General features: G+C 46.8%; 1 protein-coding gene across 3 annotated transcripts in view; it reads left to right on the top strand.

The window, feature by feature from the left end:
• Positions 1-23,865, top strand: part of Bicral (BICRA like chromatin remodeling complex associated protein) — a 65,294-nt gene that overhangs the window by 34,223 nt on the left and 7,206 nt on the right. For all 3 annotated transcript variants that reach the window (XM_045156366.1, XM_045156365.1, XM_045156367.1), the window contains 8 exons: positions 1,554-1,599; positions 4,945-4,993; positions 5,087-5,155; positions 8,315-9,994; positions 19,292-19,397; positions 20,581-20,681; positions 22,118-22,179; positions 23,019-23,164. In XM_045156366.1, coding sequence (XP_045012301.1) covers positions 1,559-1,599; positions 4,945-4,993; positions 5,087-5,155; positions 8,315-9,994; positions 19,292-19,397; positions 20,581-20,681; positions 22,118-22,179; positions 23,019-23,164 — 2,254 coding nt within the window. In that variant the 5' untranslated portion in view covers positions 1,554-1,558. The remainder of the gene's footprint in view (positions 1-1,553; positions 1,600-4,944; positions 4,994-5,086; positions 5,156-8,314; positions 9,995-19,291; positions 19,398-20,580; positions 20,682-22,117; positions 22,180-23,018; positions 23,165-23,865) is intronic.

A 23,865-nucleotide genomic window follows, 5' to 3' on the forward strand; every position in this document is an offset into this window, starting at 1 on the left:
GAGAGGGAGTCAGGGCCGCCGCCGTGGGCTGGCCTTTGGCTTGAGATGTTCTCCTGGGAACATTCTGGGGACGGCTATGGATTGCCTGGTACTGGCCCGGGCCAGTGCTGCTGCCCATGGGAGCCCAGAGCCCATGGCCCGGGCTGGGCCTGCTCTGCCCTGCAGGGAGGGCCTCTTCCTCCTCCTCCTCCTCCTCCTCCTCCTCCTCCTCCTCCTCCTCCTCCTCCTCCTCCTCCTCCTCCTCCTCCTCCTCCTGCCTCCAAGTGCTGGGAGGGCCCGCTGCTCTGTCTCCCTAAAAACATAGTGAAAATGGCTAGAAATCTAGATGATTCTCTGTGTTGAGAAGCATCCAGTCCCAAAATGTGATGCTTGCAGAGCTTGTGAGGGCTTGTCTTAAAAATAATAATATAATAATAATAAAGTGTCTCTCCCCTCCTTCATGGCCCTTGTGATGAAGTCACCGTTGCTTGTTTATGGGCCTGTGGGGACTGCATGCCGGGGAGGTTGCCGCCAGCTATCTTTCTTGACTTGTAAGTTGAGGGTTGAGCTATAAGAAAAGCAACTTAAATGAAATACTTTATCTTAAATAACTAGAGATATATCTTTCTTTCTCTCTTTCTCTTTTTTTTTTCTTTCTTTCTGTTGGTCTTTTTGAGCCAGGGTCTCATGTTGGCCTCAAACTGCTATGTAGCTGAGTATAACCTTGAATTCCTGATCCGCTTGCCTCCACCTCCCAAATGCTGGGCCACAGATGGGCACAACTGTGCCTGGTTCTGTCATTTATCTATCTACTTACCTACTCCCTCGCTATATAGCTACCCACCCCACCCCCTTTTTTCTGGTTTTACGAGGCAGGACCTCACTCTGTAGCCCAGGCTGGCCCGAACTCATGGCCATCCTCCTACCTCATCCTCCCTAGCGCTGGGATTACAAGTGTGAGCCACCATGCCCAGCCTATCTGCTTCGGAGGTGAACTCTTACTGCTGCGCAGGTTTGCACTGAACACGTAGGCTCATTAAGCTCCTGCTTCAGCCTCCTGAGGAGCTGGGATTCCACTGTGCTCAGCAATGAAAACATTTTTAAAAAATTATTATTATTATTATTTTTAGATTTTTGAGGTAGTGTCTCACTCTAGAATTTATGGTAGTCTCAGGGTGGCCTCAAACCCACATGATCCTCCTACCTTTGGCTCCCAAGTCTGGAATTAAAGGCGTGCGCCGCCACACCCAGCTTAAAAATATATATGTAATACTTTTTTTTTTTTTTTTGGATTTTTGAGGTAGGGTCTCACTCTAGCCCAGGCTGACCTGGAATTCACAATGTAGTCTCAGGGAGGCCTCGAACTCATGGTGATCCTCCTACTTTTGTCTCCCAAGTGCTGGAATTAAAGACATGCGCCACCACCCCCGGCTCAGCCCCCAAGTTTTTAATATCAGTCATAATAAGCAATGGGAAAAAAAGTTCATGTAAATGCAGAGTGACTTATGTTTTCTGTTGCTTGGCCGCCACAGCACCTGCCTTGCTGAAAGCTTTTCCTTTGCTTTGCTTTGCAGTTGTCATGGACGATGATGACGACTCCTGTCTCCTTGATCTTATTGGGTAAGATGCTCCTCCCCCATCCAGGTGGACCATGTGTGCGGTTTGATGAGCAACAATAGCCCACTAAGTACATTGAAACCTGTGGATTTTTAAATAATAATAATAAAATTAGCCAGGCGTGGTGGCGCACACCTTTAATCCCAGCGCTCGGGAGGCAGAGGTAGGAGGATTGCTGTGAGTTTGAGGCCAGTCTGAGACTACATAATGAATTCCAGGTCAGCCTGGGCTACAGTGAGACCCTACCTCGAAAAACCAATAATAATAACTAATCATAGTTATAGCAGAGGTACAGAGATATAGATTAAGGGTTGTAACTCAGTGATACTTTTTTTGTCCTAACAAGTCCCAGGAGGCGGGGTCAGGCGTGGTGTCCAGTGTTAGGGTTCACACCTGGATTGCTCAAGGCCTTTACTCCCAGCTCTGGGGGGAAAAAATCCCAAGAGGCACAAGGAGGGATGAAGGAACTAGAACAACATGAATTATTTTATTTAATTAATTAATTAATTTATTTTCCTGAGGTAAGGTTTCACTCTAGTCAAGGCTGACCTGGAACTCTCTATGCAATCTCAGGTTGGCCTCAAACACACGGCAATCCACCTACCTCTGCCTCCCAGTTGCTGGGATTAAAAGCATGTGCCACCATGCCCAGCACTATTTCATTTTTTTAATATTTTATTTATTTATTTTTGAGAAAGAGAGAGGAGGGATGGATGATCATGCCAGGGCCTCCTGTTGCTGTGAATGAACTCCAGATGCATCTATCACTTTGTGCATCTGGCTCTATGTGGGTACTGGGAAATTAAGCTCAGGCCATCAGGATTTGCAAGCAAGTGACTGAGTCATCACTCCAGCCTAACATGAATTATTTTTTTTCCAGGGTGGGGTCTCACTCTAGCCTAGGCTGACCTGGAATTCACTATGTAGTCTCAGGCTGTTCTTGTGGGTTTTTTGGTTTGTTTGTTTGTTTTGTTTTGTATTATTGACAACTTATATAATTATAGACAATAAGCCATGATAATTCCCTCACCCTTCACTTTCCTTTTCACAACTCCACTCTTCATCATATCCTCTCCCCCTCTAAAATAGTCTCTCTTAGCTAGGCATAGTGATGTACACCTTTAACCCCAGCACTCGGGAAGCAAGAGGATCGCCGTGAGCTCAAAGCCACCCTGAGAACACGGAGTGAATTCCAGGTCAGCCTGGGCCAGAGTGAGACCTTACCTCAAAAAACAAAAAACAAAAAACAAAAAACAAAAAAAAAAAAAGAAAGAAAGAAAAGAAAAGAAAAAGAAAAAGAAAAAGAAAAGTTTCTCTTTTATTTTTATGTCATCTTTTCCTCCTATTATGAGTGTCTTATAAGGAGTCCTACCCTTCCTTTGGCTCTTACATTCTTTCCACCACCTCTTCCTCAATGGACCCTGAGCCTTGGAAGGTGTGACAGAGATGTCTCAGTGGTAAGCACTCCTCTGTCACTTCTTTTCAGCACTATGGTGCATTTTGAGTCAGCCCAAAAGAAAAGAGAAGCTTCTCTAACCAAAAGTGAGAGTAGCATTAATAAATGGGTTGAACATTAAGAAAAGTGCTTACTGGGCAGTTTGGAGAGGATAGTATATGAATTTAACCAGATACTAGCAGACGTTACACCCTAGAGCTCATGACTTCCCCCTTCATAGGTTTTCAGTATCAGGGATGTGTTCCCTTCCATGGAGCAAGTTTCCAGTCCAGCTAGAGGGCAGTTGATTTCCCCCATAACAGACTATTGTACCCGTTGGCTCATTTGCCCTGACTGGCCCATCTTAAAGCTTGCAGTGTCCACCGTCACTTATCTCCACTGGTGACTCCTCTCTCTCCCATGGAGCTGCATGCAGCATAGTTGGCTTTTTTTACCCCCAGCTTTCTGTCAGCTGGTCTACATGGAGGAGGTGTTCAGCTCAGCTCCAGCAGGATTTCTCAGTGGTCTTGCAGCCCAAGCATGTGGAATCTTTAGCAATAGTGTCCTACCATCTATTCCTGGTGGGAAACCAAGAGCCTCGGCAATGGCCTGTAATATTTTGGGGCATCAGGGACCTCCCTGGCCAACAACTCACTGAAATATATCCCACCTTGCTTGGGTTCTTTATTAAATTAAAAAATATATATTTTGGTTTTTCAAGGTAGGGACTCACTCTAGCCCAGGTATACCTGAAATTCACTATGTAGTCTCAGGGTGGCATCGAACTTACAGTCTCATGGTGATCTTCTTACCTCTGCCTCCCCAAAACTGGGATTATAGGCATGTGCCACAATACCCAGCTTTGCTTTTTTTTTTTTTTTCTGACCAACATGCATTTTATTTATTTATTCATTTGTGATTTTTTAATTTTAATTTAATTTTATTTACTTGAGAGAGAGAGGAATGGGCACACCAGGGCCTCCAGCTGCTGCATACAAACTCCAGATGGATGCACCACCTTTTATGTTGGTCCTGGGAAATCAAAGCTGGGTCCTTTGGCTTTGCAGGCAAGCGTCTTAACTGCCAAGCCATCTGTCCAGCCTTTGTTTTTTTTTTTTTTTGTTTTTTTTTTTTTTCATTTTTTTGAAGTAGGATCTCACTCTAGCCCAGGCTAACCTGGAATTCACTTGTGCCCTTGAACTCATAGTGATCCTCCTATCTTTGCCTCCTGAGTGCTGGGATTAAAGGCATGCACCACCATGTCTGGCCCAGCATGCACTTTAAAAAGAAAAATAGAACCTACATCAACACACACAAAAAAAAACAAAAAACTGTGAACAAAATCATTTTTAAAAATTTTTTGTTTATTATTTATTTATTTATTTGAGAACAATAGACAGAGAAAGAAAGAGGGAGAGAGGGAGGAGAGGGAGAGAGAGAGAGAGAGAATGGGCACGCCAGGGTCTCCAGCCACTACAAATGAACTTCAGATGCATGCGCCACTTTGTGCATCTGGTTTACGTGGGTCCTGAGGAATCGAGCCTCGAACCGGGGTCCTTAGGCTTCACAGGCAAGCACTTAACCACTAAGCCATCTCTCCAGCCCAACAAAATCATTTTAAAGGGCTGGGGAGTTGGCTCATCTGGCTGATCCCAGTTCCATTTACAAAGCACCCACATAAGCCAAACACAAAAAGTGACAAAAGTGTCTGGCTTTCCAGTAGCAAGAGGCCCTGGTACGTCCGTTCTCCACTGCCACACACACGCAAATAAGTCATTTTAAATAAGGGAGAAAATTTTGTTCAGGCTGATATGATTCGTTCTTTTTACCCCGTTAAAAATGTAGGTAATGTATTTAAATTAATTGTATGAAGTAGTATTTATTTACTTTTCTTTCTTTCTTTTTTATTCTAGAGACCCACAAGCATTGAACTATTTTCTACATGGACCTAGTAATAAATCTGTAAGTAATACTTAGACTGTCACAGAGAGAGTCACGAATTTCATTTTTCCTTTCTGTTCAAGTCACCACTGTGTTGAATTTGCCCTTTTGCAGAGCAGCGATGACTTGACGAGCGCAGGCTATGCTGCCGCCAACTCAAATTCAATTTTCGCCAACTCCACTGTGAGTACGGGACACGCTGAGCTGCCCTGTTCACTTGAGATTTCCTTTGCCATTGCGTAATGCTAAGAACCCTTACTTTGACCTTTACATTTTATAGGGGAGGAAGAAGAAGCTCTATTGAACTAGGTTGTTTCCCTACTTTTTGTCACATACAGCAGGCTATAAAGAGATTTACTTTGCTAATTTTGTAAGCCTCCAACTTTTTTTTTAAAATATTTTAGAGCTGGGTGTGGTGGTACATGCCTTTAATTATTTTATTTTATTTTATTTATTTGAGAGTGACAGACAGGGAGAGAAAGAGGGGGAAAGAAAGAGAGAGAGAATGGGCGCGCCAGGACTTCCAGCCTCTGCAAACGAACTCCAGACACGTGCGCCCCCTTGTGCATCTGGCTAACGTGTGTCCTGGGGAATCGAGCCTCGAACCGGGGTCCTTAGGCTTCACAGGCAAGCTCTTAACCGCTAAGCCATCTCTCCAGCCCAGCCTCCAACTTTTTTAAATGATTCAGAAATGCTATAACTTGAGAAAGTCATATGAGAATGTTTTGAACCTTGTTACATAGCTTTAAAGAAATTATTCTTAGTTATAATTATAAATCATTTTCATGTAAAATAAGAAAAACTTGACTAATATTTAAATGAGTATTTAGGCTTTTTCTTTTCTTTTTGTTGTTTTTCGAGGTAGGGTCTCACTCTAGCTCAGGCTGACCTGGAATTCACTTTGTAGTCTCAGGGTGGCCATGAACTCATGGTGATCCTCCTACCTCTGCCTCCCGAGTGCTGGGATTAAAGGTGTATGCCACCATGCCCAGCCAGTTTTTCTTTTTGTTTGTTTGTTTTTAATTTCTATTTATTTATTGATTGATGAGAAAAAGAATGGGCACACCAGGGCGTCTATCCACTGCAAATAAACTTTAGATATATATGCTGCCTTGTGCATCTGGCTTACTTGAGTTCTTGGGAGTGGAACTTAGGTCCTTAGGCTTCTCAGCCAAGTGCATTAACCATTAAGCCATCTCTCCCACCCCCTGTTTTTATTTTTATATTTTATTTATTTGAAATAGAGAGGGAGAGGAAGAGTCAGATAAAGAGAGAATGGGAGCCGGGCGTGGTGGCACATGCCTTTAATCCCAGCACTTGGGGAGGCAAGAGTTTGAGGCCACCCTGAGAATACATAGTGAATTCCAGGTCAGCCTGGGCTAGAGTGAGACCCTACCATGAAAAAAAAAAAGAGAGAGAGAGAAGGGGAGTGCCAGGGCCGCCAACCAATGCAGCAAACGAACTTCAGACACACATACCATTCTGTGCATCTGGCTTATGTGGGTACTAGAGAATCAAACCTGGGACCTTATGCTTCACAGGCAAGCACCTTAACCATTAAGCCATTTCTCCAGTGCCTGTTTGTTTTTGTTTTTGTTTTTGCTTTTGAGGGTAGGATCTTGCCTTCTACTCCTGCCTCCTGAGTACTGGGATTAAAGGCATGTGCCACCACTCCCAGCACTTACTGATTATGTAGTTTGTGCTTGTTACTAAATGCTTAAATGAACTTCATTTATCCTCGCAATATTTTCATGATTTTGTTTTAAGATTTTATTTATTTGAAACAGAGAGAGAGAGAGAGAGAGGCAGAGAGAGAGGATGGGAGTGCCCCAGGGACTTTAGCCACTGCAAGCAAACTTCAGACATGAGCACCACCTCAACTGCTGAGCCATCTCTCTACCTTCATGATGTGGGTTTTTATTTTGTTTTGTTTTTTGAGGTAGGGTCTCACTCCTCTAGTGCAAGTTGACCTGGAATTCACTCTGTATTCTCAGGGTGGCCTCAAACTCACAGCAGTCCTCCTACCTCTGCCTCCCAAGTGCTGGGATTAAAGGCGTGCACCACCACGCCCGGCCTGATGTGGTTTTACTGTGAGCCATACTTTATAGATGAGAAAACAAGAGCCCAGAGTGTTTTTTGCTTGTTCCAGTGTTACATAGCCATGTGTTGCAGAGCTGGGATTCTGACCCAGGTCCCCAGTTCTGCACCCCATATTGCTAAGCTTCAGGAGCAGCTAGATAAGATGAATTGGTAGTCTTGCTCAGGGACTGCATTAAGATTGAGTGTGCCCCCTTGTGCGTCTGGCTTACGTGGGTTCTGGGGAGTCGAACCTGGGTCCTTTGGCTTTGTAGGCAAATGCCTTAACCACTAAGCCATCTTTCCAGCCCTCTTTTTGTTTTTTTGAGGCAAGGTCTCTTCTTAGCCCAGGCTGATCTGGAACTCTGTAGACTAGGCCTCCCTAGTGCAGCAATTAGAGTTGTGCACCACCATGTCTGGCTACTCCATCTTGCTTTTTATATGTTCCCTATAAAATTATCAGACCAATGAATGCATACACTTACAGATAAAGTATCATTACTAAAGAAATGAAATATGAGAGCTGGGTGTGGTGGTGCATGCTTTTAAAACTAACACTTGGGCCGGGTGTGGTGGTGCACGCCTTTAATCCTAGCACTTGGGAGGCAGAAGTAGGAGGATCGCCGTGAGTTCAAGGCCACCCTGAGACTACAGAGTTAATTCCAGGTCAGCGTGGACCAGAGTGAGACCCTACCTGGAAAAACAAAACAAAACAAAAACACTAGCACTTGGGAGGCAGAGATAATAGGATCACTGCAAGTTTGAGGCCACCCTGAGACTACATAACGAATTCTAGGTCAGCCTGGGCTAGAGTGAGACCCTATCTTGAAAAACCAAAAAGAAAAGAAATGAGCCGGGTGTGGTGGCGCACGCCTTTAATCCCAGCACTCGGGAGGCAGAGGTAGGAGTATTGCCGAGAGTTCGAGGCCACCCTGAGACTACATAGCTAATTCTAGGTCAGCCTAGAGCAGAGTGGGACCCTACCTTGAAAAAGAAAATAAATGAAATATGAGAAATAAGGTAAGCATTTGGGAGTTATACAGGAGGAGCACTGGTTCGAGGCCAGCTTAGGCTACATAGCAAGACTATTCAACAACAAGCAGTTACGCCTTGAAAGGATAGTTACACTTTCAGTATTCATTCAGAAGTGCAGTTTATACGTCTCTTGAAAGGATAGTTACACTTCCAGTATTCATTCAGGAGTGCAGTTTATACATCTCTTTCATAAGCTGCTCACACCCTGTAACCCATGCTTGTATTTTCTAGAATGCTGATCCTAAATCATCCCTCAAAGGTGTGAGCAGCCAGCTTGGAGAAGGGCCCAGTGATGGACTGCCGCTCTCAAGTAGCCTTCAGTTTCTTGAAGATGAACTTGAGTCTTCTCCTCTCCCTGACCTCAGTGAGGACCAGCCTTTCGACATTCTTCAGAAATCCTTGCAGGAGGCTAACATCACTGAGCAGACATTGGCCGAGGAGGCGTATTTGGATGCCAGTATAGGCTCAAGCCAGCAGTTTGCACAAGCTCAGCTCCATCCGTCTTCATCAGCGTCCTTCACTCAGGCTTCTAGCGTTTCTAATTACTCAGGTCAGACTCTGCAGCCTATCGGGGTGACGCACGTGCCTGTTGGAGCATCGTTCGCAAGCAATACAGTGGGTGTGCAGCATGGCTTTATGCAACACGTGGGGATCAGTGTGCCCAGCCAGCACTTGCCTAATAACAGTCAGATTAGTGGTTCTGGGCAGATACAATTAATTGGGTCATTTGGGAATCAGCCTTCCATGATGACTATCAATAACCTAGATGGATCTCAAATCATACTGAAGGGCAGTGGGCAGCAAGCCCCGTCAAATGTGAGTGGAGGGCTTCTGGTTCACAGACAGACCCCTAATGGCAACTCCTTGTTTGGGAACTCCAGCTCCAGCCCCGTGGCACAGCCTGTTACCGTTCCTTTTAACAGCACAAACTTTCAGACATCTTTGCCCGTGCATAACATCATCATTCAAAGGGGTCTTGCACCAAATTCAAATAAAGTCCCAATTAACATTCAGCCAAAGCCTATCCAGTTGGGTCAGCAGAATACCTACAATGTGAACAGTCTGGGAATCCCACAGCACCACGTCCAACAAGGAATCTCTTTCGCCCCCGCCAGCTCGCCCCAAGGCTCCGTTGTTGGTCCACATATGTCTGTGAACATTGTAAACCAACAGAACGCGAGAAAGCCCGTCACCTCGCAGGCAGTGAGCAGTTCCGGGGGCAGCATTGTCATTCATTCCCCTATGGGCCAGCCTCATGCACCCCAAAGTCAGTTCCTCATACCTACAAGCCTTTCTGTCAGCTCCAACTCGGTACACCACGTCCAGACCATAAATGGGCAACTCCTTCAGACCCAGCCGTCTCAGCTCATCTCTGGCCAAGTGGCCTCAGAGCATGTCATGTTGAACAGGAATTCTTCGAACATGCTCAGGACCAACCAACCATATTCTGGACAGATGCTCAACAGCCAGAACACCGCTGTCCAGCTGGTGTCTGGGCAGACCTTCGCCACCTCCGGAAGCCCCGTGGTAGTCAATCACACGTCCCCCCAGATCGTTGGCGGACAGATGCCCTTGCAGCAGGCATCACCAACGGTGTTACACCTGTCCCCGGGGCAGAGCAGCGTTTCCCAAGCAAGACCAGGCTTCAGCACCATGCCCCCCGCGACAAGCATGTCAGGACCTTCTCGCTTCCCCGCCGTCAGCTCAGCCAGCACCGCTCACCCGAGTCTCGGGTCGGCCGTGCAGTCTGGGTCATCAGGATCAAACTTTCCCGGAGATCAGCTGACCCAGCCAAACAGGACTCCCGTGCCAGTCAGCGGGTCTCACCGTCTTCCAGCCTCTTCTTCCAAATCTACCAGCACCTTCAGTAACGCGCCCGGAGCCGGCGCTCAGCAGCAGTTCTTCTGCCAGGTAGCGTGTCTGCCACACTGTGGGATGGGACAGTGGCATGATGTCATTTCACCTTCAGTCCCAATTTACTGAGATTTTCACTGTATGATTGATTGTAGTCTTTCTTTCTTTCATTTATTTATTTCGGTTAGTGAGTCCTAGTGATTCTCTGGTCTCTGCCACACCCACCATGGACATGTGTGGCCATGCTTCGCTTTTTTTGTTGTTGTTGAGACAGGGTCTCACTGTAGCCCAGGCTGACCTGGAATTCACTCTGTAGTCTCAGGGTGGCCTCGAACTCACGGCGATCCTCTTACCTCTGCCTCCCGAGTGCTGGGATTAAAGGCGTGCGCCACCACGCCCGGCTATCAGCTTCATTTTTACATAGTTTTTAGAGAGTCAAACTTATTGAGTCTCAGGCCCTCATGTTTATGCAGCAAGTGCTCTCCCAGCCTGGCCTTTTTTCTTCTTAATTAAAGCTGTTTATTTTGTTTTATTTATTTGAGAAAGAAAAAAACAGAAGCAGACAGAGAGCGAGATTGAGCACTCCAGAGCCTCCTGTCCCTGCAAAGAAACTCCAGAAATATCCTCCACTTTGTGCATCTGGCTTTACATAGGTCCTGAGGAACCTAGGCTGTTGGGCTTTACAAGCAAGCGCTTTTACCACTGAGCCATCTTTCCAGTCCAAGAATGGGTGCTTTTAGATTTTTGGAGATGTAAATTCCTTGAGAGCTGCTGAGCCCATATCACCTGCAGCGCCCATTGAGCCTTGACACAGGCACGAGTGGCTGGAGTGCCCCACTTGATGTCTGCAGCCTTCCTGCTCGCCCCACCTCCCCCCACTGCCTTACCCAGACCAACTTCAGGGTCTAGATGCCACTGCTTTCTTCCTCTCTATACCTATAGTACCTCACTGAGCCCTTTAAACTGTTCTTTGAAAATATCTCTAATAGTGGTGAAAATACTAACAGGGATTGTGCCAGGGTTTTGAACACCACTTCTAACCCTTTCCTTGGAGCTGCACTGGCACAATTGTGACTTCCCCACGTCACAGAGGTGAGCAGAGAGCTCATAAAGGCAGACTTTACCCGCTAGCTGTCTCCCTGTGCTTCCCCAGCCCTCACGTTTTCTGCGTGCCTACCCTGAGGTGAGCTCTCAGGGGACTGAAATATAATGGCAAAACGAAAGTTGGATCAGTAGGCAGAACTATGCCAGGGAATGGTCTGTGGTCTAAGCTTCTGTCTTAAATACTCTGAGCCATGGGTCTCTTCTGGAAAACGAGGAGCTTAGCTGCATGATAGTCATCTGGGGAGCCTTTCAAAAGTACGGATGCCTGGACATCGCCCCCATAAATTCTGTTTTAAGTGGTCTGGAGAAAAGGGCATCAGGCATCAGAATTTTCCAAGAGCTCCCAAGTGATTGTAAAGTGGAGCCAGGGTGGAGAAGGCCAAGCAAGATGGTTTCCACGGCCCATTAAGGCCTTAACGTCTCCTCATTAGACAAGTGTAGCATCATCTGGGTGATGGATCGCCTGTTTCTCACGGCAGACTGCCAGCACATTCACCCTCCTCATGCATTCGCCTGATAACCTGAGCCAGCTCATCTGGGAGCTTCCCACTCCTTCCGGAGCAAGCACAGGGCCTGACCCGCACTCGAGTCTCTGGTCACACACCTTCATTCAGGGAGGCCGGTCCCCCATTGTCCCCAACCTCTACTGAAGGTATCCAGTGCTTATTCTTTGCTTTATTTTATTTATTTATTTTTTTCCTTTTTCGAGGTAGGGTCTCACTCTAGCCCAGGCTGACCTGGAATTCACTATGGAGTCTCAGGGTGGCCTCGAACACGGTGATCCTCCTACCTCTGCCTTCCGAGTGCTGGGATTAAAGGCATGTGCCACCACACCCAGCTATTTTTATTATTTATTTATTTTCAAGGAGGGAGAGAATGGGTGTACCAGGGCCTCTAGCCGCTGCAAACAAACTACAGACATGTGCACCACTTCGTGCATCTGGCTTTAAGTGGGTACTGGGGAATCGAGCCCAGGCTGGTAGGCTTTGCAAGCAAGTGTCTTAACCTCTGAGCCATCTCTCCAGCCCTGCACATTCTTTTCTCTCTTCCTGGTTTCTTCCCCTCCTAAGAGCCCCACCCAGATCCCTAAAGGATCAAGCCGTGACTTCCTTTCTCTTCCGATGTCCTCACCTTTTCCCTTGGTCAGTGCTGCCCCCTAGGTGTGCGAGTCCCACTGGGCTAGATGTCTCTTCATGACCCGCTCACCCAGCACTTAGAATTGCCTCCCAGCAGGCCCGCGCGGTCAGAACTTCCCACACTTATGCCATGCTTGGGTAATGAGGCGCTAAGGCTCCAGGAAAGCCCTTGCACCCAAACCCTAGGTTCGTTTCAATTTTAGTCAAAGAATTGAGTTAAAAAATGAGAAGGAGAATTGTTAACTTATTATATTTGTTGAGGGAAGTACAGAGCCAAGGAAAGGCACCCACGTGGCTAGAGATCCCACGTGGAGGGCCTGGGGTGGGGGAAACACATGGAAAGAGAAAAGAAAGTTCAAGGAGCTCCTGCCATGTGGGGAGCTGGAGGGGATAAAGAGCCCATGCGGGGAGTAAGAGCTGGGGGCCCTCCTGAGCCAGCCCAGGCCCAGGCTGAGAAAAGCTCACCCACAGCTGGAAGTTCCCAAGTGGTCCGAGGGCAAGGTCCTCCCCTTGCAAAGGCATCTATAACCTTTTAGTGGAGGTGGGCTGCCAGGTGAGCCAGAGGGCCAGCTGGCTGGTTAGGCTGGGGGCTGAATTTGACCAACCACAATGTTTAAATCTTATGAAAGACCTCCCTCCCAGGAGGGGTCCTGGCTGTTTGCGGAAATATAGGTCTAGGGGGAACTAAGGGAAGAGATAAGAAGTCAGATCATCTCGTATCTCTATCAAGTGCATACTTTCCTGCATTTTTCACCTTCAGGGGTCCAGTCACCCTAATTCTATCCTCCTCTCACTTAGACAAGCTCTAATGAGATGTGACAGTTCAGGAAGTTTCCCTGGAGACAGTACGACCTGCTCTGGCACCATCTATGAGGAAGGGTTAACCAAGCAGAGAGGGTCTGGGTGTACAATGTTCCAGGAAGGAGAAACCACATAACTAAAAAGCCCATCGTACAGTAGCTGGGCATAGTGGCGCACACCTTTATTCCCAGTACTCTGGAGGCAGAGGTAGGAGCAACGCTGTGGATCTGAGGCCAGTCTGGGACTACAGAGTGAGCACCAGGTCACCCTAAGGGCTGGGGAGATGGCCAGTGATTGAAGGTGCTTGCCTGCAAAGCCTAAGGACCAGGGCTCAGTTCCTCAGTACCCAGGTATAACCAGATGCACAAGATGATGCATGTATCTGGAGTTCATTGGCATTGGCTGGAATCCCTGCTAGGTCTGTTCTCTCTCTCTCATAAACAAACAACTAACATATTTAAAGAAAACTAAGATGATCTAGGCATGGTAGCGCACACCTTTAATCTCAGCACTCAGGAGGCAGAGGTCGGAGGATCATCAGTAATTCGAGGCCACCCTGTGACTACAGAGAGAATTCCAGGTCAGCCTGGGCTAAAGTGAGACCCAACCTGGAAAAAACAAAAAAGTCTAAAAAGATTGTGCAGTACTGTGGGGAAGGAAGTGTATCTAAGTAAAAGGAGGTAGGTGAGAAAGCTGTCAAGTAGAAAAGAGCACAGAGGCCCCATGTTACAGATCTTAAACGCTAAGAGCCTGAGGCTAAGCTAGGTGTGGTGGCCCCCACCCTGTACACCCCGCACTTGGGAGGTTGAGGCAGGAGTCCAGGGTCATCCTCGGCTACACAGCCAGTATAAATCCTGTCTCAAAAAAAAAAAAAAAAAAGCCAGGGGAGGGGGAGAAGAAGGAAGCCCACCTGGCTCCCAGGTTTGCAGACAATGAACAGCAGGGAAAGCAGCTGGGCGGGAGCAAGAAGCAAGTTGGGATGCCCTGTTTTTGTTTTTTTGTTTTTTTTTTTTGAGGTAGGGTCTCACTCTTTCCCTGGCTGGCCTGGAATTCACGGCGATCCCACCTCTGCCTCCCAAGTGCTGGGATTAAAGGCGTGCGCCACCACACCCGGCCCATTCATTGTTTTTTGTTTTTTTTTTCTAAAATATGTGTTTATTAAAGAGAGAGAGAAATATGTAGGTAGACAGAGGAAGAGAGAATGGGTGTGCCAGGGCCTCCACCAACTACAAAAAAACTCTGGATGTATATGCTACCCTGTGCATCTGGCTTAAGTGGCTACTACTGGGAAATTGAATATGGGTCCTTAGGCTTCATAGGAAAGTGCCTTAACCACTAAGCCACCTCTCCAGCACCTGATTTTTGTGTTTTGAGGTAAGGTCTTGCTTAACCCCGAGCTGACCTGTAGTCTCAGGTGGCCTTAAAATCACAGCGCTCTTCTACCTTGCCTCCCAAGTGCTGGGATTAAAGGCATGGGCTACCACGCCCAGCGCCAGCCCCTGATTTTTATTAATAGCTGTTAATCTTTGTCTAATAGCTGCTAGTGTTCACGCCCCACTCTGGCACTGCAAGAATGACAGTAAACAAGACAGAGCAGAGTCCTGTCCTCCCAGCAAGAGGACCGGGAGGAGCCAGGTCACCAGTGGACTTCCCTGGGTGCAGTCCCTGGCAGCAGAGCCTTCTAGACACAGGCTCAGGGCATCCAGGGGTCCTGTTGCAGTTACATTCTCAAGGCTGGGACAAATCACTCACCTAGAAGCAGCTTATAGAGAAAATGGGTTTTGAGCTCGAGAGATGGCTTATTAAGGCGCTTGCCTGCAAAGCCAAAGGACCCAAGTTCGATTCCCCTGGACCCACGTGAGCCAGATGCACAAGGTGACACATGCATCTGGAGTTCATTTGCAGTGGCTGGAGGCCCCTGCCATGCTCATTCTCTCTCAAATAAATAAAAAATTAAAGTTGGGCATGGTGGCACGCACCTATAATTCCAGCATTTGGGGAGGCAAAGGTAAGAGGGTCACCATGAGTTTGAAGCCACCCTGAGACTCCATAGTGAATTCCAGGTCAGCCTGGGCTAGAGTGAGACCCTACCTCAAAAAACAACAAAATTTTTTAACTGGGTATGGCAGCACACACCTTTATTTCCAGTACTTGGGGAGGCAGAGGTAGGAGGATCACCATGAGTTTGAAATTGCCCTGTGACTACATAGTGAATTTCACGTCAGCCTTGGCTTCAGTGAAACCCTACCTGGAAAAAAAAAAAAAAGTAAGCCTAGGCAAGCCTATAATTCAAAACCCCCTGTCTTTGCCTCCTGCGTTCTGAGATTACATATTTTTTTGTTTTATTTTTAAATATTTTATTTGTATTTATCTATTGTCTCACTGGGAGAGACAGGTAGAGAGAGAGTATGGGTGTGCCCGAGCATCAAGCAACTGCAAAGGAACCCCAGACGCATGAGCCACCTTATGCATCTGGCTTACATGGGTCCTGGGGAATCAAACCTGGGTCCTCTGGCTTTGCAGGCAAGTGTTAACCGTTAAGCCATCTCGCCAGCCCTTTGGGTTTTTTGAGGTAGGGTCTCACTCTAGCCCAGGCAGACCTGGAATTCACTCTGTATTCTCTGGACGGCCTCAAACTCAGCAGCATGCACACCCAGCTACACAAGGTTTTGATTGTCTTATGAGTCAGACGGCCCAGGCTGGTGGCCTTGCCTCCTGCTCCCACCACAGCCAGTGCTGTCGTTATTTTAAGCAAGGCTGGAGGAGGACTCATGGAGGAGGACTCATGGAGGAGGACTCATGGAGGAGGACTCATGGAAGAGGACTCAGACCTCAGTTTTCTTCCTAGGAATTTGTTGTTTGTCCATCAAGAGGATGTGCAGGCGGAGCTTTTTTTGTTTGTTTTGAGGCAGGGTCTCACTCTAGCTCAGGCTGATCTAGAATTCACTATGTAGTCTCAGGGTGGCCTCGAACTCACAGCAGTCCTCCTACCTCTGCCTCCTGAGTGCTGGTATTAAAGGTATATGCCACCACGCCTGTTTTTTTTTTTTTTTTTTTTTTTTTTTTGGTTTTGAGCTTTTCTTTTTTTTTTTAATTTTTTTTAAATTTTTTATTTATTTATTTTGAGAGCGACAGACACAGAGAGAAAGACAGAGGGAGAGAGAGAGAATGGGCGCGCCAGGGCCTCCAGCCTCTGCAAATGAACTCCAGACGCGTGTGCCCCCTTGTGCATCTGGCTAACGTGGGACCTGGGGAACCGAGCCTCGAACCGGGGTCCTTAGGCTTCACAGGCAAGCGCTTAACCACTAAGCCATCTCTCCAGCCCGAGCTTTTCTTTTTAATTAAAAAAAATTTAAACATATTTATTTGTTTATTTAAGAGAGAGAAAGAGAGAGATTGGGCGCTCCAGGGCCTCAAGCCATGGCAAATGAACTCCAGATGCATTCACTCCCTTGTGCATCTGGCTTACATGGGTCCTGGAGAGTTGAACCACGATCCTTTGGCTTTGCAGGCAAATACGTTAACCTCTGAGCCATCTTTCCAGCCCTTTAATTTAAATTGTATGGGCAACTTTCATATAAGAACATACTGCAAGTTGGTCATACTTTCATCAGGTTGTCCTCTTCTGTACCCTCTCTCCTGCCCCATCGTCCTGAGGGCCATCTTCCCACCTCCACCTCATAAGTGTTGGGATTAAAGGCATGTGCCACCACACCTGGCCTTTTTTTGAAAAAAATATTTATTTATTTATTCATTTATTTGAGATAGGGAGAATGGTCTCGCCAGGGCCTCTAGCCACTGCATACGAACCCCAGATGCATGTGCCAACTTGGGCATATGGCTTACGTGGGTCCTGGGGAATTGAACCTGGGTCCTTTGGCTTGGCAGGCAAGTGCCTTAATTGCTAAGCCATCCCTCTACCCCTGCTTTTTTTTCTTTTTTTAAATTTTTTTTTTAATTTTTTTGGTTTATTTTTATTTATTTATTTGAGGCAGAGAGAGAAAGAGGCAGAGAGAGAGAGAGAGAGAGAGAGAGAGAGAGAGAGAGAGAGAGAATGGGGACGCCAGGGCTTCCAGCCACTGCAAACGAACTCCAGATGCGTGAGCCCCCTTGTGCATCTGGCTAATGTGGGTCCTGGAGGAATATGAGCCTTGAACTGGGGTCCTTAGGCTTCACAGGCAAGCGCTTAACCGCTAAGCCATCTCTCCAGCCCATCTACCCCTGCTTTTGAAAAATATTTTTATTTATTTTTTTGAGAGAAAGAGGGAAAGAGAATGGGTGTGCCAGGGCCTCCAACCTTTGCAAAAGAACTCCAGATGCATGTGCCACCTTGTGCATCTGGCTTTACATGGGTTCTGGGGACTCAAACTGAAGTCCTTTTGCTTTGCAGGCAAGTGCCTTAACTGCTAAGCCATCTCTCCAGCCCAACATGAACTTTTCTAACGAGGACTAATATTGTATTGGATTTACATTTCCTGATTTCTTGCCACCTAAAGTTGATATGGTGTAAACTAGAGACACCTAGAAGCAGGAATAAAGAATACTTCAAAAAATAAAAGAATACTTCAAGCCCAGTGTGGTGGCACACGCCTTTAATCTCAGCCTTCAGGAGACAGACATAGGAAGCTCACTGTTAGTTCAAGGCCAGCCTGGGACTCCATAGTGAATTCCTGGTCAGCCTGGGCTAGAGTGAGACCCTATCTCCAAAAAGAATAAAAGGGCTAGAGAGATGGCTTGGCAGTTAAGGCACTTGCCTGCGAAGCCTAAGAACCCATGTTGGACTCTCCAGGACCCACATAAGCCAGATGCACAAGGTAGCACAAGCGTGCAAGGTCACACGTGCTCACAAGGTGACACACACACCTGGAGTTCGATTACAGTGGCAGTTCTCCCCCCCCTCTCTCTCTCTCACACACACACACACACACACACACACACACACACACTTTTTTTTTTTTTTTTAAGGCCAGTCTGTTGGGCTTGCCTCAAAAAAAAAATACTTAATGTTCTCTACAAAGCAAAACCTTCATGCTCTCTACACAGCCAAACCGTGTACATTGACAGTGAATCTAGGGGTGGCCTTCAGACCCCCAATGAGGTATTTGAAATATCCATGTAGGTTCATACTGGGAGTCAGAATCATATGCTATGGCAGACCCAAAATAAAATTATCAGGGATAGGAACTAGAATGACAAGTAGCATTAAGAAACGTGGCATTCTTGGACTAGAGAGTTGGTTCAGCAGTTAAGGCTCTTGCCTGCCATAGCCTAAGAAGACCCAAATTCAATTCCCCAGAGTCTACTTAAGCCAGATGCACAGAGTGGTGCATCTGGAGTTTGTTTGTAGTGGCTGGAGGCCCTAGCACACCCATACTCACAATCTCTCACTCCCCCCCCCATGTATATATCTCTGCTTGCAAATAAATAAATAAAAATATATTTTAAAAACAGAAGTATGGTATTCTCTATCTGCTTCTCTCTCCCTCTCTCTTTCAAATAAGTAGATTAAAATGAAATGGGGCAGCTGGGCATGACAGTTCACGCCTTTAGTCCCAGCACTCAGGAGTTAGAGGTAGGAGGATCACAGTGAGTTCGAGGCCACCCTGAGACTACATAGTGAATTCTAAGTCAGCCTGAGCTAGAGTGAGACCTTTCCACGAAAAAAAGTAAATAAACAAAAAAATAAAATAAAGGGCTTCCGCAGTTAAAGATGCTTGCTTGCAAAGTCTAAGGACTTGGGTTCAGTTCCCCACTACCCATGTAGAGTCAGGTACGCAAGGTGGTACATGCATCTGGAGTTGGCAGTGGCCAGAGGCTTTGGCGTGCCCATTTTCTCTATCTGCCTCTTTCTTCCTCTCAACTCAGTAAGTGTGGGATTGGGCTGAAGAGATTGCTCAGTGGTTAAAGGTGATTGTTTGCAAAACCGAACAACCCGGATTCGATTCCCCAGTGCCGACATTAGCTGGATGCATAAAGTGGAACATGCCTCCGAAGTTCGTTTGCAGTGGCAGGAGGCCCTGGGGTGCCCATACTCACTCTGCCTCTTTCTTGAATGAATGAAATATGCCTTTTTTGTTTGTTTGTTTGTTTTTGTTGTTCAAGGTAGGATCTCCCTATAGCCCAGGCTGACCTGGAATTTACTATGTAGTCTCAGGCAATGCTCCTACCTCTGCCAGATTAAAGGAATGCCCCACTACGCCTGGCTTGGATGAAAAAAAAAATTTTTAAAGTGCGGCATTTAGCTTGGTGCTATCTTAACTCATCTATTAAAGCTTTTAAGACTGACTGAGATTAATCTTTCCATGTTCCGCAGGCTCAGAAAAAAAGTTTGAATCAGACCTCCCCCATTTCCACTTCCAAGACGCCAGACAGCCTGAGGCAAGCGCAGATCCCTGGACTCTTGAGCACCGCACTGCCAGGTCAGGAGCCAATGCACGCGTCCCGCAGCCTGCCCGCCCTTGCAGCGCCCAGGGCGTATGCTTTCAAAAGCCCCTGTCATGCGGTCTGACTGCAAGACACCTTCTCTGTCATTCCTTTCCACCCAAACAATAGACCTTGTTTCCTCAACTATGAGAGACCATCCGTTGGGAGGCATTCCGTCTTTATACTGCTAAGAAAAAGGCACTTTAGTGAATTATGTGGGGACACCTCTGACTTTATTATCCTCCTGTGGTATGCATGTATATTTAGAATCCCTACCTCCAAAACTAAATATAGTGTAGGATATATCCGTGTTTTTTTTTTGTTGTTGTTGTTTTTTTGTTTTTGTTTTTTGGTTTTTCAAGGTAGGGTCTCACTCTGGTCCAGGCTGACCTGGAATTAACTCTGTCATCTCAGGGTGGCCTTGAACTCATGGCAATCCTCCTACCTCTGCCTCCCGAGTGCTGGGATTAAAGGCGTGCGCCACCACGCCCAGCTATATCCGGTTTTTGTTTGTTTTTTTTTGTTTGTTTTTTCAGGGTAGGGTCTCACTCTAGCCCAGGCTGACCTGGACTTCACCATGTAGTCTCAGGGTGGCCTTGAACTCACGGCAATCCTCCTACCTCTGCCTCCCAAATGCTGGGATTAAAGGTGTGTACCACCACGCCCGGCTGGATATATCCATTTTTATTCCTAAAGCTTTCAACACTCATAGGACTAATAATAGTAAAAATAAAAGTCATTCCTCAGCCTTCTAGTTGAGATCTAGTATCTGTTCTTATCAGTGTAATATCTAAAAAAGGATGCAAGAGCATTCCTACTTAGTTCTCTCTTTGGGCCTTTCCCTGCAGTTGTAGTTTGAGGTTCTCAAGTGCTAACAGACTACAAGCTTGAAGCCCATTTATCAATCACAAATACTTTGAAACTGTAACATTTGCCGTTCGGGTTATTACCACGTATTGAGTTGGTTATATTCATTACCTCCATAGAGTTTCATAGCTCTTCTCTCTGTCACTAGAGCTTCTAGATCAATGTCCCTCCCTTCTCCCGTCCTCCTGGGAAGCATTCATAAAGAAGTCCCGTCAGGAATATTTGGGCACCTGTGTATGCTGGGCTCTGGGGTGTACAGTGGAGCTGCCTTACTGTTTCTGAGGAACACTATCTTCTGATCGATTCTAACAGGGCAGGATTCTGGAAGCAAAGTCATGCCAGCATCCTTAGGAACCACACAGCCACAGCCGGAAAAAGCACTTGGAGCATCTCCTGGCCAGCCAACAGTGCAGGTAGGAACTTTGCAGAGCCCCTTGCGCTTAGTCGAACGACAGTGTGGTTGTGGCAGCTGCTTTGTGGTGGCTGCCGTCTAGCACTGTGCACACCGCCCCGCCTCCTGTGTGCCCACAGCCGTGTAGGCTGGTCATGTTCTTTTTGTTTGTTTGTTAGATTCTTGCAGTTGTTGTTGTTTGTTTTTCTAAGGTAGGGTCTTGCTCTAGGCTTACCTGGAATTCACTGTATAGTCTCAGGGTGGCCTCGAACCCACAGCAATCCTCCTACCTCTGCTTCCCACGTGCTAAGATTAAAGGTGTGCGCCACCACACTTTATTATTATTATTATTATTATTATTATTATTATTATTATTATTATTATTTTTGGTTTTCCCAGGTAGGGTCTCACACTAGCTCAAGCTAACCTGGAATTCACTATGTAGTTTCAGGGTGGCCTCAAATTCTTGGCAATCCTCCTACCTCTGCCTCCTGAGTGCTGGGATTAAAGGCGTGTGCCACCATGCCTGTCCATAATGACCTTTATGTGGAAGAATGTTTTACAGACTGGAGAGATGGCTCAGTGGTTAAGAGGCTTGCCAGCAAAGCCTAACAACCTGGATTCAATTCCCCATTACCCACATGCACATGTGTCTGGAGTTGCCCATTCTCTCTCTTCTCTTTCTCTCTCTGCTTTCAAATAAATACATGTTTTTTAAAAAAAGACATTTTTAAAGAATGTTTTTGGGCTGGAGAGATGGCTTAGCAGTTAAGACGCTTGCCTGGAAAGCCTAACAACTCTGGCTTGATACCCCAGGACCCACATAAAGCCAGATGCAAAGAGTGGTGCATACATCTGGAATTCATTTGCAGCAGCTGGAGGTCCTGGTGCACCCATTCTGTTTGTCTGTCTCTATTCTATCGCTCTCTTCTTGCAAATAAATAAATAATTGTGGGGTTTTGTTTTTTGTTTTTTTTGGGTTTTTCTAGGTAGGGTCTCACTCTAGCTCAGGCTGACCTGGAATTCTCTATGTAGTCTAAGGCTGGCTTCAAACTTACGGTGATCCTCCTACCTCTGCCTCCCGAGTGCTGGGATTAAAGGTGTGCACCACCACGCCTGGCATAAGAATTTTCTTTTAAAAATATATTTTGTGAGCTAAAGAGATGGCTTAGCAGTTGGGCGCTTGTCTATGAAGCCTAAGGACCCCGGTTCAAGACTTGATTCTCCAGGACCCACGTTGGCCAGATGCACAAGGGGTCGCACGCTTCTGAAGTTCCTTTGCAGTGGCTGGAGGCCCAGGCGCACCCATTCTCTCTCTCTATCTGCCTCTTTCTCTCTCTGTCTGTTGCTTTCAAATAAATAAATAAAAATAAACAACAAAAAAATTATATAAAAATGTTTTCCATCTTTTTTTTTTTAAGACAGTGTTTTATAAGCCGATGTATGTTTTCCCTTTAGGTGGACGGTCACTCAGGGGGACAGAAAAGGCCTGCTGCAGAACAGCTAACTAAAGGAGCATTGTAAGTCTCATTTTTTGTTATTGTTCATTTTGTTTTTTTCAAGGTAGAATCTTGCTCTAGCCCAAGATGACCTGAAATTAGTCTCAGGCTGGCCTCAAACCCACAGCAATCCTCCTGCCTCAGCCTCTGAAATGCTGGGATTAAAGGCATCCAATCCACCACCACCCCACCCCTGGGACAAGTGTTAGCGTGAGCATGGTCAGCCTTTGCCAGAGTCTCTGAGAGCCTAGGCATGAATGCTGTCACTGGAAACACTGTGTTGTTTTTGTTAAAAATGTTATTTATTTATTTGAGGGAAGGAGGGGGCAGATAGAGAGTGGGTGCACCAGGGCCTCTAGCCCTTCTTAACTATTGTTATAAATAACGTGGAGTGGGCATATCTTAGCCTCTCTTAGTTCGTATTGGCCAGATCTGGACTTCCTTGCATGGGGCTGGTCTTTAGACTTAATTGGGGCTGGGCGTGGTGGCGCATGCCTTTAATCCCAGCATTTGGGAGGCAGAGGTAGGAGGATCACCCTGAGTTCAAGGCCAACCTGAGACTACATAGTAAATTCCAGGTCAGCCTTGGCTAAAGTGAGACCCTACCTCGAAAACAAATACAAACAACAAAAACAAAATAGAGAGCTGGGCTTGGTGGCATATACCTTTTATCCCAGCACTCAGGAGGCAGAGGATTGCCATGAGTTCAAGGCCACCCTGAGACTACAGTGTGCATTCCAGGTCAGCCTGGGATAGAGCAAGACACTACCTCGAAAAACCAAAATAAAAAAAAAAAAAGATATATCATTAGATTTGGTTTCCTCACATGACCTTCCCTGGACACCATCTCTCTCTTAAAGCATCCTCCAGCAGTTACAGAGGGACCAAGCCCATGCTGTGACGCCTGACAAAAGCCAGTTCAGATCACTGAGTGACGCGGTACAGAGACTGCTCTCCTACCACGTGTGCCAGGGCTCCATGCCCACAGAGGAAGACCTGCAGAAAGGTAAACAGGCTGTAGCTCTAGGGCATAGCTAAGGCGCCAGCTATACCCCAAGCGGTAGATAGGGCAGAACATCCTTTGACAGGGTTCCTCAAATGCCATTTCCTCTCCTTGTCACCCTGAAGAAGATGCGTGGTCAGGTTGGTTTGGGTTGAGCTTGCCCTTGCCCTGAGCTCTTTCTGGTGCTGGTAACAAGGTAGCTGGTTTTGCCCTAAGGTCCCAAAGTGAGTCTAGGGCATTGAGAGAATTTCAGGATCCTGACCTTCAGAAGGTTAGGGATCAGAGCTCCTTCTCACAACCTAGAACTCTGCCGATTCTGATACCTGAACCTGCTGCCTCTCTAAGCCCAGAGCTCTTTCTCTCTTCGCTGCCAAGTCCTGAGCCCGTCAATGCCCTCCACTACTCTAGTCCCTTCCTGGACTGCCACCTGGTCTGAGTACAGTGGTATCCCCCTGCCCGCTGTGGGCCTCCTTGGGAGTCTGAGGGACAATGTCAAGATCCAGCAGCCAGGAGAGGTGTGGCGATGCTGGTGAATTAGGAAATGTGAAGTCTCAGAGACCACAAGGAAGGACAGAGCCCCCGCCCCGTGGCCTGTCAGGTGCCGCGGTCTGCTTTCCGGCCGTACGTGAAGCAGGGCTACCCAGCATGGCACTGTTCAGCAGGCTTCGCTGGTGCCATTTTTCATGCCTCTGGAAAGAGATGGA

The sequence above is a fragment of the Jaculus jaculus genome, chromosome 8, assembly GCF_020740685.1.
Source record: "Jaculus jaculus isolate mJacJac1 chromosome 8, mJacJac1.mat.Y.cur, whole genome shotgun sequence".
Taxonomy (NCBI): Eukaryota; Metazoa; Chordata; class Mammalia; order Rodentia; family Dipodidae; genus Jaculus; species Jaculus jaculus.